Source organism: Carassius auratus, chromosome 6 (genome assembly GCF_003368295.1).
Source record: "Carassius auratus strain Wakin chromosome 6, ASM336829v1, whole genome shotgun sequence".
Taxonomy (NCBI): Eukaryota; Metazoa; Chordata; class Actinopteri; order Cypriniformes; family Cyprinidae; genus Carassius; species Carassius auratus.
In genome coordinates, this window is record NC_039248.1 from 10,521,662 (window position 1) to 10,540,127 (window position 18,466).

Consider the following 18,466-nt stretch of genomic DNA (forward strand, 5'->3'; position numbering starts at 1 on the left):
AGTGAGCATCCCTATGCCCTAGGCTACTCCCTTCGAAGGGCAGAGCCCTTAAATCATGTATCCATCACTGGCAAAAATATTTTGTATCACGTTAAAATAAAGAAAATTGTAATCAGCCTATTCTACTTATGTTTGTATGTGAAGTGGAAACAAACCCTAATTCTGCTTTAAAATGCATTGCAAGATGTCCTATCTGAAGATCACATGATCATAAATGGAAATCACTTCAGTGAAGTGATCATCACATGTTCCCTTCATTAACGGACTTCTGTAAGGGCCCTTCGTGAAGGGATTCAGATGATCACTTTCAATTGGAATGTCCCTACAAATGGCGTCCCCTTCATGAATTGCCCTTGAAGGGTGCAAAAAATTCGGAATTCGCCCTGTATATGATTAGTCAGAAATTGTTTTATTTACCATTGCATGTATTTAGAGAAAAAATGAGAGGATCTGTCAGAGTGAGTTCAAATCATACTTCTTTTCTTTCTTTATTAAATGTGTCGGGCTGAATTAGATTTGGTGGTTCAATAATAGCTGTTATAGTTGAAAGAGGCTAGAGAGGAGCCAGCCAACCCAGCAGCATCCTGCTGTGTCAGGGCTGTCATCTGTAAATGCCCATAATCAGAAAGAACTTAATGGAAGCCACCTGCCAAGCTCTTTTAAAGCCTCACCAAAAGATTTTTTTTTTTAAATTGACATTTGTGGTAGAAAAAAAAAGAAACCAACACTGCAATACATTATTATACAGTAGTGTTTTGATCTGTGACATCATTTTAATACTTGGATCACTTACATTGTAGACAGATATCTTAGCATTCCGGAAAAACAGTTCAACGGTGGTAGCATCTTTCAGATATGCAACACTCTCAATGTAAAACCTACAAAAAACACAACAACAATCAGTGCAGAACATATATTTGCTACTATAATTAACTGAAACTAACAAACATTGCATATGCACAGAAAATAGATATTAATGAGTAGATCCTATTGTAAATCCCAATGCCTAATCTTCTCTCCTCTTGGAGAGATGCATATTGTGCATTTATTTGCATGTTGAAACAGCATGGCTGTGCAGCTGGCGCCCCCTATTGGATAGCCTTCGAACATACAAATAAGTAAATCCGAACTCAACTAACCTGACTTGGAATTTGAGCTCAAGAGGTCCACTCTTTTTGGAAAAGTCATGGTCCAGCACTCTGCGATCCAGTTGAAGCCAGTTCGCCTGGCCCCTGATGAACGGCAATACGTTTAATGGAATACTTCCACATGAGAAACAGGCATTTTCTATAATGATGACTTTTAAAGATTCGTAAGATCTACATCATTTAACCTCACATGTAGTGTATGATCCTGTATGTGCTTTGTCTGAAAGAATGAATGAATGAATGATCAAAGGATCTTAGCACTGGCAATAATCCAAAGTAAGCAGGTAAGTATTTAAAATATTATCTTGTAAAACAGGAATTACCTTTAAAGCCCTAACTAAGCCTCTTGTTCAAAAGCATGCAATTTGACAAAGACTGATAATAGTTCAGTAGAAGTTTAGTTCTTATTTGAGGTTGTCTGGCCAATGATTACATACTATGAATTACTATAATTAAAGATCTACCCAGGAGTTTAATAAGCAAGATTTCAAAAAATCATAACTATATGTTTCTATGCAATGCAAACAAACACTTCAGCAACTTACTTCTCATCAATGAATGAGATTCCAAAGTATTCTTTCTCTTTTAGGTTAAAATGCGATGAAACCAGATCCAGGAGATCCCGGGACAACAGTTTGGGCTGTTTTAGAGACGTTATAGAGGTGTTATTTTATTTTATTCCACACATTATCTGTCTGTCTGTCTATGAGTGTTTTGAGTTAGCTTTACCTGGACTAGCAGTTCCAGCTGTCTGTCATTTAGGAGAAGCACCTGACACAGCCGGCCCTCAGTCATCTGTCAAAGTCAAACACATTCCAGTTAGTCTTAAAATAGTCAATACTTGTATTTAAATAATTCATAAAAATATGGTAATGAACCACCATATCGTTTAAAAGTCGGGGATTTTAAAGGGGTTATATGATGCGATTTCAATTGTTCCTTTCTTTTTGGAGTGTTACAATCTCTTTGCGCATAAAGAAGATTTGTAAAGTTGCAAAGACTAAAGTCTCAAATCCAAAGAGATATTCTTTATAAAAGTTAAGAGTCAACCAATCCCCCTAAACGTCTCCTTCTAACCCCCCCCCACACACACACACACATCTCTACGTCACTACGTGCGTGAGAAGATTAGCATAACACTGCCAAATGTTCAAAGAAAGAAGGCATAACTTTTATTCTCTCTCTTGCCGCCGCTGCCATATGGTGGAATAGCTGTGTGTTTCGTTGTGAAAGCGAAACTACTTTGTTTGGCCTTACAAAAGAGGACATGACTAGAAAACAGTGTTTAAGTTGTATTTCAACACTGTTCCAGAACAGTCCAACCCAAATATTCAGATGTGTGCTGCACATTTTATAGAGGATAAGAACAAGTCCGTCTGTGGCACAACGGCTGTTTTTATAAAGTACATTACAGCTTATAAGTATGTTATTTATAATTAAATAATTGCCAAAGATGATTCAAATGCGAGTTTTGAGCAGTATAGAGTAGTCTTGTTTATTGTTTCTCCGATCACAAATGCAAACATGGTTTAATGTTTAAGCGGCGAGATAAACAACACAACGTGTAAAAAACAGTAAAAGTCATTATAATCAGTAATTATGTCCGAACTGGATGCAAAAAATGGGTTTTATTGGTTTTGTCTTGTGTAGTGATGTACGGATTGCGAACAAATCTTTCTATTTATTCTTAGTGAACCGGTCGAACCAGTTAACCAAATCAAACTGAATCATTTTGAAACAGTTCGCGTCTCCAGTACGCACTGATCCACAAATTACTTAAAGGAAAACACCAGTTTTTCCATTTTCCACTATGTTCTTCCCTCAACTTAGATTAGATTAGATTCAACTTTATTGTCATTATGCAGAGTACAAGTACAGAGCTAATGAAATGCAGTTAGCATCTAACCAGAAGTGCAAGAATATAGTGTTATATATACATAAAAGTGCAGAGTAAGTAAAGCTTATGATATACAGAATGTACAGTGGAGTTGCTATATACAATATTGATCAGAGTATATACAGAATATAAATATGAATGTAATGTAGGGATTGTATGTACATTATGAACAGAGCAAAGAAGGATTATATATACATTATGAATAGCAGGAACTTGAGAACAGTAATAATAAATACAGTTGAATGAGTGTGCAAAATGAGTTGAGTTGAGTTGATACATACCTGTCCCGTCTCAGTGCATACACTCAATCATTGTAGCACGCGGCGCCACTATGCTAGCGTTTAGCTTAGCTCCATTCATTCCTTAGGATCCAAAAAGGGATGAATTTAGAAGAAACCAAAACCTTCCATGTTTTCCCTTTTTAATTGAGTTCAATTGAGTGCACACACTGAGATGGGAGAGGTACGTATCAGCTCGTCTAAGCTTAGGGAAGAACATACTAGGAAATGGAAAAACTGTGGCGTTTTCCTTTAGGTTATTCGGTTTATAAACGTGCCTTACCACAGATGCATTAATTTGTATATCAAAAGTGACATTTTGTAATGTTACAAAATATTTCATCTTAAATAACCAGCACAATTGTTTTCATCATTAATAAGAAATGTTTCTTTAGCACTACATCAGAATATTAGAATGATTTCTGAAAGATCATGTGAATAATGGCTCCTGAAAATTCAGCTTTGCCCACATTAGAAACAAATTACATTTTTAATTTACATTTTACATAATTAATAAATTATACAATTTTTATATATATATATTTGTATATATTTAAAAAAATATATTCAGTATAATTTGGTGAGCATAAGATATTTTCAAAAACATAAAAATCATACCAACCTCAAACTTTTAAACAGCAGTGTATTTAAAATTTTTATTGACCCTGTATGTATGTGTAATATTTTGAACATACTCCTCCATGACCTCTAATACAGATTTAGACATCATCATAACCTACTGCTTCACTTATAAACACTAATCTAATGATGTGAGGAGAGTGTGTCCTCTGATACTGGGTTAATAAATTGGATTGTTTTTCCCATTGGGAAGATTGATCTCTGTGTAGAGTCAGCCGGATTTAGATGTGATCTTGGCAGCCTCTTAGCAGGTGACTTCAGGAGCATTCAGCAAAGTCAGAGGAAAAACTAAATTCTGAACATAATTCTTATTCTAGTATTATTTACATAACCTTATATATCCAACACATTAATTAAATGAAATGAATTATGTATGAACTTATTCACAGAGAGAGAGAGAGAGAGAGAGAGAGAGAGAGAGAGAGAGAGAGAGAGAGCGAGAGAGAGAGAGACTAAAAAATGTGAACTGATGTAAACCTGAACTTGTAAGGACACATTGTTCTCCTCACCATGTCTAGTAAACGCTTATATTTTTTTTTCGTGGTTTACATTATGTTTCCTTACACAATGGCTGTGCAGCTGCATCTGAAAGCCCTTTATGTACAAGACTAAGCCTTCATAGAATTCAGTATAATCTGAGTGAATCAGTCATGTGAAATTCCAAACTGCATAACTTTTTACTGTTCAAAACTGCCCCTGATAAGCTTCATCATGATATGATAATACATCCATAATTATGTATAATCAATCCACCCTCATCTTATTTTTAATGCTGCATTAAATCAATTGCAAAATTATTAACACACACAATTAACTTTTCTCCTTCATGCATTAAAATGGTGATAAGCTTGAGGATTCAACACGGAGCATGCGTGAATTATGCTTGATTAATGAGAACCATACTATCTCTCTTCACCAGATCCACCAGTGTGCATGTACTGATAACAGTTAATTAATTAACCAAAATTAGCCTTTCTCATGTGTATTCACCGACTTTCTTGAAACTCATATTTTTTATAATAAAATATCATTTTAGATTTTATTAATACTTGGTAAGGTATTTCTTCAAGAGTAAACATTCCTTAAATGTAATTTGTGCTCAAACAAGAGCTATAATCAGCTTACTACTGAATAAGAGAGAAAAATTTGAGGGCCAGTCACTATAAAAAACAAAGACCTGCATTTAAGCTGTCTTAATGGAGAGAATTATTGGTGTTGTTAATAACACATGCTCCATTATCTAAGCTGGGATAAGTCACTATCGAAACCCTTTTACAGGACTATAGCCCAGGCAAATTAATGTTTAAAGCCATGCTTTAATAAAACTTTTTAGGAAACATGACATAGAATATGCATGCTAATAACAATACATCTTATCGGAATTTTTTATTCATTTTCTATTCCAAATGGAGAAAATTACATGAAACAACATTTAGCTACCATAAATTAGAAAAATCTGTTCCACCAGCAATGCAGCAAGCCTCACTGGCTTTGAGTTAAACTTTATCTTGCCAAAAGCAATGCTCTTGAAAGTGCTTTACACTAGACTCAGCATCAGCATATTTAAGATCACTTCCCTGCCCCCTAAGACCCCCCCCCCGACACACACACACTAAAAAGCCCTCCACTTATCCCTGAAAAAACAGCCACTTCTGTATTTTTTACTTGTCCACTAAAGATATATTCATGCAGGGATTCCTCATGTTTTGTGTTTTGTCAGACTATGCGCTCATCACTATTCACTGGGTGGCTGTTATATCTGTCTGCTAACTAGACAAAGAAGTTAGTATAGAGTTTGGAATTATTATTATTTTTTAAACTTATGATTTTATGCTTTAATATCTGAAGACACTGGAAACTTAATAGACTTGCGTTTGTGTGAACTAAGTCATAATATTTGTTGTGACTGTGGGGGAAGGGAATGAGTGACCATGCAAAACAAGAGGGTCATGTGACATATAATGCTCTTGACATATGGGTGATTCACCCTGAAATCTGAATTCAAACAAAGCCCCATACTCTCTCTCCAAAAACATACACACACATGCTTGTGAACACAGTTTCCACTAGCACCTGTTAAAATTAGTACTTAAACCATGAATAGTACCACTAGCTCCAAACTTGTCTTAATAGTTTCAGACATGTACCATCTGTGACCAGAAGACCCTTAACCTCTGCCATGCGCGAATGTGATTTTCAAGTCCAATCTTACACAAACAAAACCGTCTCAGGGTGAGTCACAGGAAAAACAAAAGGATGAAATGACTCACCAGTCCTAAAACTACGTCAAAGACTGAAAAGAAAAAAAAAACATCTGGAGAGAAGATCTGTCTGGATGTATAAATATCACTTAACTGTGGAGTGAGTCCCAATAAAGTTGATTAAAGTAACACATAAATAAAATTGGCAATTAAATTTCTAGTTAAATTTTGATCAGTTTCTCTCACACTTCATATTGGCTCAGACAATGATCATTAACAAGCTTAGAATAGTATGGACCTCTTTTATGGTTTTATATTGTGCTTATTGGGCATTTGTGAAGCTTCACAGCCCACAGTATGGTATCCATTCACTTACACCATATAAAAAAGTTCTTTGTTAGCATTCTGTAAACAAATAATTTTTTTGTTTGAGAGAAGAAAAAATAATATATGGAATAAACCTATAAAATGCAACCATAGACAAGTCAGTTGAGCAATTGAATCCGATGACCAATCTGAAGGGATTAAAGGTCATATTGTAAATCTTTCTGGAGTTTTATTTTAGGTTTTGATGTCCTTAAGAATATATATTTGTGGTACAAGTGCCAAAAACCATCTCATTATATTAATACAGCTCCTTTCTCAGAAGGTCTGCTAAGAACAGGCTGATTTTTATATACATTGTATATACATTGTTGTAATTAATTGTGGCTGGAACAATAATGTATATACACTCACCGGCCACTATTAGGTACACCTGTTCAATTGCTTGGTAGCACAAATTGCTAATCAGCCAATCACACTGCTGCCAGTCAATGCGTTTAGGCATGTATGTGGTGAAGACGACTTGCTGAAGTTCAAACCGAGCATCAGAATTGGGGATGAAAGGGGATTTAAGTGACTTTGAATGTGGAAAAGCCGTTTGTGCCAGACGGGCTGCCAAAAACTGCTGATCTACTGGCATTTTCATCCACAACTATCTCTCGGGTTTACAGAGAATGGTCCAAAAAAGACAAAATATCCAGTGAGCAGCAGTTGTGTAGATGAGAATGTCTTGTTGATGTCAGAGGAGAATGGCCAGACTGGTTAGAGATGATTGAAAGGCAAAAGTAACTCAAATAACCCCTCGTTTCAATTAAGGTTGGCAGAATACCATCTCTGTAAGCACAACATGCTGAACCCTGAAGCAGATGAGCTACAGCAGCAGAAGACCACACCAGGTGCTGCTCCTGTCAGCTTAGAACAGGAAACGGAGGCTACATTCTCACGAGCTCACCAAAATTGGACAATAGAAGATTGGAAAAATGTTGCCTGGTCTATTGAGTCTCAATTTCTGCTGCAACATTCAGATGGTAGGGTCAGAATTTGACGTAAAGAACATGAAAGCATGGATCCATATTGCCTTGTGTCAATGGTTCAGGCTGCTGCTGGTGGTGTAATGGTGTGGGGGATATTTTCTTGGCACACTCTGGGTCCCTTAGTACCAATTGAGCATCATTTAAACACCACAGCCTACCTGCTGACCATGTCCATCCCTTTATGACTACCGTGTACCCATCTTTTGATGGCTACTTCCAGCAGGATAATGCACCATGTCACAAAGCTCAAGTCATCTCAGACTGGTTTCTTGAATATGACAATGAGTTCACTTTACTCAAATGGCTGCCCACTGCTCCGGGTGTGTGTTCACAGTGTGTGTGTGTGTTCACTGCTCTGTGTGTGTGCACTTCAGATGGGTTAAATGCAGAGCATGAATTCTGAGTATGGGTCACCATACTTGGCTGAATGTCACATCACTTTCACTTTCACTTTCAAATGGCCTCCACAGTGACCAGATCTCAATCCAATAGAGCACCTTTGGGATGTGGTTAAACAGGAGATTTGCATTATGGATGTGCAGCCGACAAATCTCCAGGAACTTTTTCGACATGTTTCAGTGTTTTTCTTGCTCAATTCTCCGCAATGGCATGGACGCAATGTTGTCTGGGGGGTTTGACAAGATTAGAGTGGGTTGGTGGGCTGTGCTCAGGGTGGTGACTGAAGGCAGTGACTGTGTGGTTCACAATAGTCACAATAGTTCATGAAGAATCATTTCTACATTGTACAGGCTGTTTGCATTTTACTGTGGACTGACTGTTTTGAAACTTATATGGTAGTTAAAAGGCCCCAGACCTCAGTTATGGTGAGCTAGGAAATTTTAGTTTTAACATTATGGGACCTTTACATGAGTCCATATAAGCCAAACAGTAAATGCAAAGCAGTCCTAACAAATGAGGTTTTGCAAGATTTGTTTTACTACTGTTAGTGTTCTAAATGAAATATTGTACAGTATATTGTGCTATAGAAACATTGCCTGGCAGTCCGTGCACTTAACAGTCAGTTTGCTGCTATGTGACAGTATGGGTGCATTGCATTCTAATTCTTGTTATAACTGGGCAGCCTTAATTTATTTTCTAAATATAGAACCCCTGACAATGATTACAACATTTTCCAGTTTTCACACAGTATGCACATGGTCAATAAACATCTGTCTTCAAAGAGTTTGAAAAAAGATGTGGTTCCACAAAGACTTTAGACACTTTTATCCAAATGCTTTACATACAACACGCATACAACCTGAAAATATATGAGCTCATGTTTTTTTACCAATTCAGATTTCTGTGAGAACAACAAGCATTTGCTCATCTTGACTTCTGAAGAAACCACATCAATGTTTAAAATCATATACTATATATTAGATACCATGAATTACTGAATGCAGGTTAAGGTTATTAGAACAGCATTCCTTAGAAACAATGACATCAGACAGACCACAGCACAAAAACAAGAAGAGAAACAGTGACACTTACTCACTTACTCAAGTAAATCAATTGAGCAGATAGGACTATGACAACATCCAAAATAACAATTTACATTCATATTTTGACTTAATAGAACTACTCTCAATAAAACTACATACATTTATATTTTGTCAGACACCTACTGGAGTAGTTCTGTCACCAGTTACACACCCTCATGTAGTTCTAAACCCATATCCCTTTCTATCTTCCACGACGCAAAAAAAGTAGTTTTACATATTATGAAAGTAAATGTTGATCCATTTAATACATCCTTGATGACTGTATTGAATAATATATATGACCCCAAAACTTTGAATAGTAGTGTACATGACATGCATAAAGACATCTCATACCTGGTAGACATCTCCCAGATGAAACCATGTCTGCAGGAACCTTCTACAAGGGACAAGCCCATCACTGTAGCTTCTCCTCAGCACCTGTTCAACCACAGTCCACACCAACTGACTTCCAGAGGCCAGCAGATCCTCTATGCCACAACATAAGCCCAGCGCCATCCCTGTTCGTCTGGCACACTAAGAAGCTGTGTGCTCTCTCTGAGGCTGATGTAACCTAACTGGAGCCTGGAAGAACCAGGGTCAGAATGCCACTGGCTGGGTTTGAGGCTCTGTGTGTAGGCTTCTGTCCAAGTCTTTCCCCCTTAGAAGAGCACACAGAGAGAGAAGGCAGGCCACAAACAATCCACACTCGGAGTCAAGCCTATAGACATACTCAATGATGCACACACTCATATACAAAAGAAAGAAAGACTCACATACACACACACACATATGTGCGCAAATTGTACACAATGACCGCCCCAGCCGTGCCAGTCCCTTCTCATAAACAAAAGTTGTGGTTTCTTTGGGCTTTTCACAAGTGTATGTCTTTTGTGACCAATGTTTTACAGACACTTATATAATACCAATCAAATGAGAATGTTTTGGTAGTCATAGCGATTAAAATAAAGACAAACAACTTTACATCAGTGGCTGTTATTAAGAAGGTAAGGTTTACTAGCTGCTTCTGTGTGAAATTGTGTCTGTTAAGGGCGTAGTTTCCGCCAGACGCCACACTTTTCCACCCGGAATATTCCATAAAGGAACATTTTTATAAAAATACTTTAATTTGAGCCATACACAATATAGGAGGATGATGTGTTAGGAGCAACGCCCAAACTCTACAGCAAATTATAGAGGAAATTTAAAGGTCTTCATTGAACAAAATGGAAAAACATAGACCATTTTCCATCATCTCAGTGAACCCCTCAGATACATCTATCATCCATTTGACCTCTAGGTTTCCACAGCATCATTTCCTGTTCCAAATTTGTTTGGATTACATTCAATATGTCAGATGTACAGGTTGTAGCAATCCAAAAGGATGTTTTTCTTTCTCCTCCTGCTGTCTGTGTACGAGTTTGGATTCTTGCATTACACATCCGGGGTACTTAAAGTTCATTCTGAGAGGGAATCATACAAATCGAGAAGGAACATGCACACACAGCTGTCATATTTGGCAGACGTTGATATGACTCTATGTGTTTGTAGGATTTAAACATTCTAAAACAAAGAATACACTAGGAATGAAGGGATGTGATGCAAACAGACTCTTAATACTGAGAGAATAATAGCTAGAAATGAATCAAACACTTGAATAGGATTTAACTAGCTAAAATTGCTTATTCCAGGAGGTAAACAGAATCTCAAAATAATGCAAACAAAGTCCATTGAGAGAATGGAGAAACACAAGAAGTAAACAAGTCAGTTAAATGGTAGCTCCAGTTAAAAAGTACTACAAGAAAAATGGGCCAGTCAATACAGACCGTATACAAAAAGGTCTAGGAAGACTGCACTTCTGTGACAACACAAAAAGTGATGTGATAAATTACTGTAGTCATGCACACAGACATATGTGCATATTTAATCTAGACAATACACACAACACATACATTTACATTTCTTTCAGTGTAAAAGGTATCAGAGAAACACTACTATTCAAAAGTCTGGGTCGGTAAGATAAAAAATAAAATAAAAAAAATAATGTTTTTGAAAGAACTCTCAAATGCTATATTAATATTGTAAAATATTTAAAAACTTTTTCTATTTCAAAATATTTCAAAATATAAATTGTATTTATTCCTGTGATGGCAAAATAGCCATAACTCCAGTCTTCAGTGCCACATGATTCTTCAGAAGTCATTCTAATGTGATGATTTGGTGCTAAAGAAAACATTGCTTATCAATGTTAAAATCAGTTGTGCTACTCAATACTTTTGCAACCAACCAGGATCATTTTTAGAGTTAAGATGAGAAAAGAACAACATTTATTTGAAAGAGAAGTATTTTGTAACTTTATAAATGTCTTTACTGACACCTTTGATTAATTTGTCCTTTTTGTAGGACAAATTGTAGCTCATGAAAATCTATAGTCTTCATATATATTATACAGCATTATAGACTATGAAAGCACAACCTTAAAATTAAACACAAACCTCTTGCAGTACCACAGTTCCAAACATGATATTTATATGAGCAAAAAGGTAAAAAAAAAAAGCTGTTGCATTAAACAAGAATTAGTTAAAAAAGCCTCCAACCATGACTGAAGTTGTGATCCTTGCTCAACAGTTCTCTCACGAAGCAACCATTGATGTTAAGCACTGATTGGATGCTGGGAGGCAAAGAGTCAAGGGTTTAAGTGCATTCTGGGAATTCAAAGAGCCTATGGCATTGGAGTAAACACAGGGGTTGGAAACAGGTCAAACTGCAGTCTAGCATTGATCTGTAAGAGCCTTACCCAGCAACCTTAGTGTAAAACTATAAGCTGAAAATAATTCAAATTCACACCCATAAAAATTCTAATAATTTTGTATAACTTATTGTTTTTCTTACGCGACTCCATTGGCTCTTTATTTCTAAAAAAATAATAAAAAATAAAAAAATAAAATTATTTATATAAAAATATTAAATATTAATAAAATATTTTTTGCAATTTAGTAATGATCACCCTTTAAGTTTTATTCCATAATGACTAGCTGATTTATCCTTAAATACATATTATCTCATTTTAGATTTTTATTTCAGACTTATAAATTCAGTTCATGATACAGTATTATTTATATCCAAAAACAATTAGCTAATAGGCCTACTTCCAACTTTTTTATTGTTTTGCATAAATGTGACATTATCTCCTGTTATATAATATGTTGCTTAATGAATCCTAGCAGATTATAATTCAGAACACACTGAGGAATAAGAAGTTGCAAGTCATTCCCAGTGGAAGGTCTTAATTCGCTGGGGACATCTGACAAGAAGTCTCTGGTTAAACCTCTCAGGTGTGTGTGTGTGTGTGTGTGTGTGTGTGTGTGAGAGAGAGAGAGAGAGAGAGAGAGAGCGCACAAGTCCAAAAACACAAATGTATATCAAATGCACATGCATGAAATGCTCAAAATACAGACTGTAAATATGGAATGCAAGTATAAACACAAAGACACACACACACACACACACACACACACACACACACACACACACACACACACACAGCATGAGGTTCACACTCAAGAGCTCCTCTATGAAAGGAAAATAACTGCCTGTATTCACAGACACACAGAGCAACCAAGGTCCACATTATGCCTGCACCTTTAAAAGTAAACACAGCTGTAGCTTTTGAAGCCATATTTCAGGCCGAAACTCAAAAGAAAGCACATTGTTAAAGACGGTCACATCAATGTGTGGAAAATCATCAAATGGCAAATTTAATTTCCACATGTTGTGTTCAAAAGGCAAAAACATCTGGGAGAAGTATGCCCAGGAGCTAGTGATGGGTTGTGCTTTGGTTTGAGTGTTATGCATTATTAATACAAACGTTACATGTTATTGCCACAGAAACAGTGGAGATACAATTACAGCTTCGCCCGGCATTGAATGATGACCTCACACACTGGCACTTGTTCTGTGTCATGCATAAACTCAAGCTCTCAGTGACATGGGATCCTATTCATTTTAATGGCATTGACGCTTGATGGCACCCTGCTGGTAATTAAATGGCTATTGTATTTCCAACACAAACAAGACAAGTGCATGTTGTGTTATGTGACATCAGCAAATTTGCATAACTGGGCCAGATGGGGGTGGGGGTGGGGGGCTTGGGCATGATCCTAGCATTCTTAAAATAATAATTAAAAATTATAATTGACAAAATGAAAAATGAAAATTTTATCATTAATCACTTACCCCCATGATGTTCCAAACCCGTAAAAGCTTTGTTCGTCTTCAGAGTTTAAGACAATTTAACACAATTTAAGATATTTTGGATGAAACCGGTAGGCTTGAGACTGTCCAATAGACTGCCAAGTAAATAACAGTGTCAAGGTCCATAAAAGGTATGAAAAGTGGTCCTCAGAATAGTCCTAACAGAAGCTTCCGCCAAAAAAAAAAATGTCCTCTATCAATATTTTTCCCTTCTCCAATCAAGACGTCATCTCATCTGTATTAGGAGAGAAATATGCATGGATCAAGCTGTTTACATGAAAAAAGAAAAAAAATTCTAAAACTTGTTCTAAACAACTATGTCATTGTGTTTTGATGTGAGAGGACAGCAGGGGGTGGACTTTTCACTGGAGAAAGCATTATTATGGATTTTAGACTAATATTTTGACCAAAAGTGATGGTTTAACGTTAAAACACCTTAATGATGGATTTGTTTCTAACAAACATGCAGCTTTTCACTTTACAAGATGTTAACTGATGTACTTGATCAGTGTGAATTGCAAATTATTGTGATGTTTTTATCAGCTGTTTAAAATCTAATTTTGACGGCACCCATTCACTGCAGATGATTCATTGGCGAGAAAGTGATCCAATGCTTAATCTTTCAAAATCTGTTCCAACAAAGAAACAAACTCATCTAGCCTACATTTTGGAAGGCCTGAAGGAGAGTATTTTTTCAGCAAGATTCAGAGATATTTTATTGGCTAAAAAGGTTTTTTTTTTTTTACTCTGTTTCAGTCTTTATCTTTCTCTCCCCAAGAGAAACTCCCATGGTTACATTCATGTACTGATTTGTATTAATGAGCTAATTTCCACAGATCTCAGAGGAGGGCGTCACAGCACTGCCATCCTCATCATCCTGTGCAGTCCCCCAAGCATAGCAATAATGTGACATCAATTACCAAATATGCAATATGAGCATATTTAATTGGCAGAAAGGGGAAGGCATTTCATGCATCCAGAGGGCATACATACTTAGATATGATGGGTATGCAGCTGGTTCAAAATACAAGTGTGCATATCAACAGCTGATGGCCCCAAATGTGTTGTGCATCACTATGCTTTGAGAAGTGCAGTGTCTGCATTACCCTTTCATTACTGGGATGCCTTCCAAACCATTCAGCTCCTGTACAGAGCCAACACCGAACGGCTGTTTGACCAGCCCACTGACTGACTGAAGTCTCTGTTGGGTTACAGATGGTTTGACAGGTGGATTGTTGGAAGGAAAATCAATAATATTCTGAAGTGAATGAAAAGAGTTATAATATCAAAACTGCCGTTTCGCAATCTGTAAAAATAATAATGCTTTTTCAGAACCGAGAGAGATCAAAATCAGTCAGACATAATAAATTCAGCTCTGTAACATTTTAATTTAAAATGCCTATGGGGGGAAAAGCATGGGTCTCTGAATCTTTGATTTATTATTAAAGTTTGTACAGTTATGCATGTAGCATACAGTTTTTGTTTGTGATAGAGGTACTCCAGCCATACACTACTGCTCAAACGTGTAGGGTTACAAACAGTGACCAAGATGACAGTACAGACATTTATAATGTTACAAAAGACGTTTCAAAAAATGCTGCTCTTTTGAACTTTTTATTCATCATAGAATCTTGTAAAAAAAAAAAAGGTCACCCTTTCCACAAAAATATCAAGCAGTACAATTGTTTTCAACATTAATGTAAGAAATGTTTTAGAACACCAAGTAAGGATATTAGAATTAGAAGACTCTGAAGGATCATGTGACTCTGAAAACTGGAGTAATGATGCTAAAAAAATTCAGATTTGCCATTGCAGGAATAAATTATTTTTAAAACAAACATTTATTTTAAATTCTAATAATGCTTCAGAATACTACCGTTTTTGCTATGTTTTTGAATGGTAGTGTATCTAATGGATAATAATATCAGAGACTTTGGCATGGGCCCTTTTGTCTTGGGCTAGTGAGCACCTAGCCACCCCCTCGACAACCCTAGAAACTATATAGCAACACATTCAAATCCATTCAGAAATCCCCAAAAATTGACATCTTTTCGTAGATTAAGAAATATAAGCTTTTACAACTTCATGAATATTTAAGCTTAGGCGTTTAGATTACAGTAAATCTTTGCTTCATGTGTCCTGGTGAGGCTTTAGTATCTGGGCTGTCACAGTGAGCCTATTGAAGTGTCTGCTTGACTGGGATTTGGGGCTGATGTAGGCCATGGCACACTGAGCTGGGTTATGTTGGAGCCTCTGAACCATGACAAAAAGGATGGGTGTGAGTGTGTGTGTGTGTGTGCATAACACAGATGCCACGGAGCAGACGGGGGGAGGTTGTCACTGCTGCTTCTGCCCAGCGCTGTGCGCATACTGTCTGTCTGCCCCCTCTAATAAGGTCCCCATGGGATTGTGGGTGCAGAACAGTAGATTGAGAAAGTGGGGCCACTGGGTTTAAATATCATTTGCAAGAGATGAAAACCATGAATGGATTCTCGTAGTTTCACTGTAGGGGGGGGGCAGACAATGGCAAAGAAAAAAAGTGTGAGTGAGAGGGCCAGAAAGAGCTTGGAAGAGATAAAGACAAAGATAGAATAAGCATTTTTAAGTTGTTGTAGTAATACACAACTAATCTGTGGCTTCCATCATTCAAATTGTCAATATTTTGGTCAAAAAACTTAAAAATAAACTGAATTGGCCCAACAATTTGCAAAATTATTAACATGACATACGCTGGAAATAAAGTGGACTATTTTTTATTCTAAATTGAAATATTTTAAATTCACACCATGAAACGTTTTTTTTTTTTTTTTTTTTGCATTGTTTTGTTTATGCTCTCATCAAAATCCATGACAAGAAATGTTTTAATGCTACTTCTGCCATCTACAATTTTTGGTTTTTACAAATGACATTTGACTTTACACCAAAATACTGTATATGTATTTACAATACTAAAATATACTGTATGCACATGAATGGAAATACAGACATTGATGTCAACTTAAAATGATCTTCTGCTTTTTAAAAATAGACTAGAACATCTTTTTTTTTTTTTTTATCTGTGATTAAGATGTCAATTCACAGTCTTAATTTTTCTGTTTTCCCATTTCATGTGGCTTGTGCTATGCTCATACTGTTAATCACACAATTTAATGAATTCACAGACCTTAACATTTAAAATTGTATTTTTTATTTGGTAACATTTTTCATTAAATTGTATTGTTTGTAACTTATTTGGGACATGACCCACCAGTTGAGAAGCACTGACTTCTTGCATTATCTGTATGTATCCCATAATTCTTAGAAAATGATGTGTACACTATATACATAAAACATTCTGAAGTCCATTACTGAATGTATCCTCACCCTGATATGTTTATATATGCGCATTTTTGTGAATTTGTAATCGTAGTGCTACTGAAGCAAGAAGTGTTTAGCTTATCCCATCTCTCTTGGCTCTTGTCCTTATTAATATTTAATGTTCCCTCCCGGTCCACGACACATCTTCGATTTTACATTATGCAAACTACCACTGTGTTAACATTTCAAAACATTTGTGCTGAACCTTACATCCTTGTCTCTTGTCATATCGTTCAAAATCAGTGTGACAATTCACCTTAATTCCAGCCATGCTAAAGGACAATTTTCCTATTTTCTGGACTAAAGATGTGTTATAATATTTGGAGAAGGAAGAATCTGTTTCCATAAATAGATGAGTTATGCATAGTATAGTTTTTTTACAGGTTCAAGCTAAGGTCACTGCTGTAAAAGGCCAAGTGTTAGTATTTTCAGACAAAGACACAAACTCAACCTCTTGTAAAATTGTTTAGATCTCATTTAACATTATTTGGCATTGGAACTGACCAAATACTTGCAAAATTATCCTGTAATAATTCACAGTCCTTGCGAATGATGTAAGAGAATATTTGTGCTCATTTAGGCTATTCAGAATGGGAAGTATACAAACGTAGTATGAGAAATAGTATATAAAACATTACACATCCACAAGCAACAGTATATGCAAATTTGCATACTATGTCCAGTATATATAATATAGAAATAGTACAAGAAGTATAAGATGCTTTTATAAACATTGCTTTAATTCTATGGAGTCCATGAACAGGAAACAGAAGGACAGAACAATTAAATGACTTTAACTGAGATCTTTATCCCCTCTCATGCTGGTAAATGGCCCACAGACACATGCCATGTGTCAGCATAAATAAACAAGACAGTACACAGCAGGGATAGCCAGTGCATAAGATGGATCACAACATACCAACTGCACTCTTTTCTCTAAATATAATCACAATTACCCAGTCATACAAGATGTTTTGCTTTGTTTAGAATCCAAAAGATTTCAGCAAAATCAGCAGAGGTGCCACCATTCCCACGATGAAAAGATAAGGACTTCACTGGGAATTGCTGATGATGTATGAAATTAGCCTTAGTCACAAAATCTTGCAAAACTTTACTAAGGCTGATGGTACATTGGGCAACTTTTTGAGCAATGTTGCCGGGCAACTTTGGGAAATGTTGCCATCAACAGGCAACCAGGTGAGACACAGGGCCCATGACTGATCTAAAATATCCAGATTTGTTATCCATTCTCAATGGAAAAAAGCTCAAGGAATGTTGCTCAAAAAAAAGTTGCCTGGCAAAATTGCCAGTTATTGCTCATAACTCCTCTGGGCAACAATTCAATCACCTCTTGCTGGTCATTCATGGCCTGAGAAGGTCATTGCCCTTTGACAAGACTTTATGAAGACCTTTAAGGATTCCCCCGTTCATTTAAATAGGACTTGGTTTTGTTTTAACTGCTTTGCAAATATGGCCGCCAAGTGAAAGGACTTTCCTTGAAAAGGACTTTGATATTGTAGTGTTTATTTTACAGGTGGATTCCTATTGGCTGTCAATCAGTTTTTATCATTCTGAAAGTGATTTCAATGATATTGATCCCTCCAGAGAGTGATGGGACAAGAAGAAATCGCTGCGTTCCCTTGCTGCCCATGGAGGGTCAGAAAGCTTTCAGTGGCTCCAAAATTGGTGGCTGATTCATACAGTCTCATTCATACATTTTCATATGATGTGGTTACACCACACTGATGGTCAGGTTTACGGATGGACCTTTTTTTTTGTTTGTTTTTTTTAAACGTACATTTCCATACAGATCACAAATCTGAATAATCATTAAAAAACCAAGGGCATGTGGTGGA

At 36.4% G+C, this 18,466-nt stretch overlaps 1 protein-coding gene across 5 annotated transcripts in view; it reads right to left on the bottom strand.

Moving 5' to 3' along the window:
- The window catches only part of LOC113096053 (FERM domain-containing protein 4B-like), a 47,689-nt gene that overhangs the window by 25,971 nt on the left and 3,252 nt on the right, over positions 1-18,466 (bottom strand). The window contains exons 1-5 of one of the 5 annotated variants that reach the window (XM_026261453.1): positions 9,357-9,578; positions 1,878-1,943; positions 1,694-1,788; positions 1,140-1,232; positions 794-878 (exon numbers count right to left, since the gene is read on the bottom strand). In XM_026261453.1, the coding sequence (XP_026117238.1) occupies positions 794-878; positions 1,140-1,232; positions 1,694-1,788; positions 1,878-1,943; positions 9,357-9,518 (501 nt within the window). In that variant the 5' untranslated portion in view covers positions 9,519-9,578. Of the gene's footprint in view, positions 1-793; positions 879-1,139; positions 1,233-1,693; positions 1,789-1,877; positions 1,944-9,356; positions 9,589-18,466 lie in introns of those variants that run through there. The other 4 variants (XM_026261443.1, XM_026261433.1, XM_026261425.1 and 1 more) reach the window with 4 other exon arrangements.